We start from the raw sequence: 2,084 nt of genomic DNA on the forward strand, positions 1-2,084 counted from the left end.
ATTTTAGAGATATTACTTGGAGTCGTTCATGACTTATTTCAAAAAGACGTTGCATTCGAGTCGATGAGTTCATCAAGATTATTATTAAGTCAATTATAGTTGAATATATTATGAAGTGGTAGGCAAGCCGTCAACTTTTGATGAAATGAAAGTTTGTCTTTTAAAAACGAATGCAATGTTTGTAAAATGTATCATACAGAGGTCAAGTACCTCGCGATGTAACCAACTATTGTGAATCGTTTATAATCGATATGGACTTCATTCAGATGGATTAGGACGGGTCGTTAGAATGTAATGTTGATTTCACCAGAATCAATAATCCAACTTGGATTATTTTTGAAGATATTAGAACAAGTCATATTAGACTTAAAATAACCAGTACCTGCCATGTTTGATTTAGGTTCACTGGTGTTTTGCTTAGGATTCAAGAGAGATAAGAGAATAGCCATTTGTTCTTCAGAGAAAGGTTGAGAACCTTGAGCAGAACAATCAGAAGAAGTAGAAGCAGAATTGTTAGTGTAACTTTTGTTAGTACTAGTCCAGGAGGAACTAGTAGGATTATTATTAGACTTATTATTAGCCATTTTGCCTCTAAAACTAGGAGGATATCCAACAACCTCATAACACCTATCAATTATGTGACCACTTTTATTACATTTAATTCACTTAAGATTAGGATTAGGTCCTCTTGTAAATCTAGTGTTATTGGATGGATTGTAAGTTTGATTTGACAAAGTTTTAGTGACAAAGGCAGAAGCCTGATTCCTTTTAATTGTATTACTTGAAGCATTTTTGCGTGACTCTTCTCTTGATAGAGTGGCATAAGCAGTTTTAATAGTAGGAAGTGATTCAGTGGTTAAAATTATGCTCCTTATTTGAGAATATGATTCATCCAGACCCATTAAAAATTGCATTAGCTTAATCATTTCCATATGTTCTTTAAATTCAGTTGTATTATCAGGTATGTGAACCATAACATCAAATTGTTTCCATAAAGAATTAAGTGTGTGATAATATTCAGACAATGATGAGCCATTTTGAGTTAATGAATTAATCTTTTTATGCAAATTGAACACAACAGAACCATCAACCTTATCATAAGTCTCTTTTAATTCAGTCCACAATTCAGAAGCAATAGTAGAGTAAACTTGCCCAAGATATAATTCTTCTGAGATGGTACCCAGTATCCAAGAAAGAACCACTGAATTACATCTATCCCATTGATTCCCCAAAACAACATTTGTTTTATCTTTTTTAACTTTTCCATTAACAAAGCCCATTTTATTCTTAGTTTGCAAAGCTAGAGTCATGGAACAAGATCACACTCTGTAATTTTCAGTGCCAGTTAATTTCAAAGTAATGATAGGTGTGCTACTAATATCAGATGGATGTAAATACAGTGGATCTCCAAAATCATGTTTACTAATCAAAACATCATCACTAACAGTTCCAGCCATGAAAAAAGAATTTATGCAAAAAATAACAGACTAGCAATATAACAGATAGAGAAAAACACAATTATTATCAAAGATAGTAGAAATCACATGCAATACCAGATAGAAGATAGTAGATACAGATATCACAATTAATATCAAATAGTAGATAACAATATCACAAACAAATATCAAGAACTGATGCAGAAACAAGAACAGATAACACAACAATATCAAGAACAGATAATAAAACTAACAATCAATAATGGAAAACACGAATAAAAATGAGACTCCCCTTCAAAGATGATAATAACAGATGATTGAGATGAAGATAAGCAGCGGATGATAGAATTATCTCTTTTTCAAAGGACAATCTGTTAATGAAACCCTAATTTGAGCCGATGCCCAAATTTTTAGATCCAAGAACCCTAGCACGATACAAACCCTAAATCACCAGAATCGTATGCGTTTGATGAAGAACACAATCGATTCAAGCATCAACCGCTCTGATACCATGTAAAAATATACAGATCAAACACCAGAATCAAATATGACTTCTTATTATAATCAGATCCACAATTACACAACCAAAATTGTTCACAATCGATGAACAATAACTTGAAAGAATAAGTGAAACACAAGATCAACTAG

The 2,084-nt window shown here is 32.2% G+C and overlaps 1 protein-coding gene across 1 annotated transcript; it reads right to left on the minus strand.

The window, feature by feature from the left end:
* Positions 1-662: 662 nt before the first annotated feature.
* LOC139849142 (uncharacterized) lies at positions 663-1,280 on the minus strand. Its single transcript, XM_071838812.1, has one exon. The coding sequence runs from the start codon at positions 1,278-1,280 to the stop codon at positions 663-665; it is 618 nt and encodes a 205-aa protein (XP_071694913.1).
* Between the last annotated feature and the right edge of the window lie 804 nt (positions 1,281-2,084).

The sequence above is a fragment of the Rutidosis leptorrhynchoides genome, chromosome 5 (genome assembly GCF_046630445.1).
Source record: "Rutidosis leptorrhynchoides isolate AG116_Rl617_1_P2 chromosome 5, CSIRO_AGI_Rlap_v1, whole genome shotgun sequence".
Lineage (NCBI taxonomy): Eukaryota > Viridiplantae > Streptophyta > Magnoliopsida > Asterales > Asteraceae > Rutidosis > Rutidosis leptorrhynchoides.

Bases quoted from the DNA above. Each gene is read 5' to 3' on its own strand.
- LOC139849142 (XM_071838812.1), bottom strand. From the start codon at position 1,280: ATGGGCTTTGTTAATGGAAAAGTTAAAAAAGATAAAACAAATGTTGTT.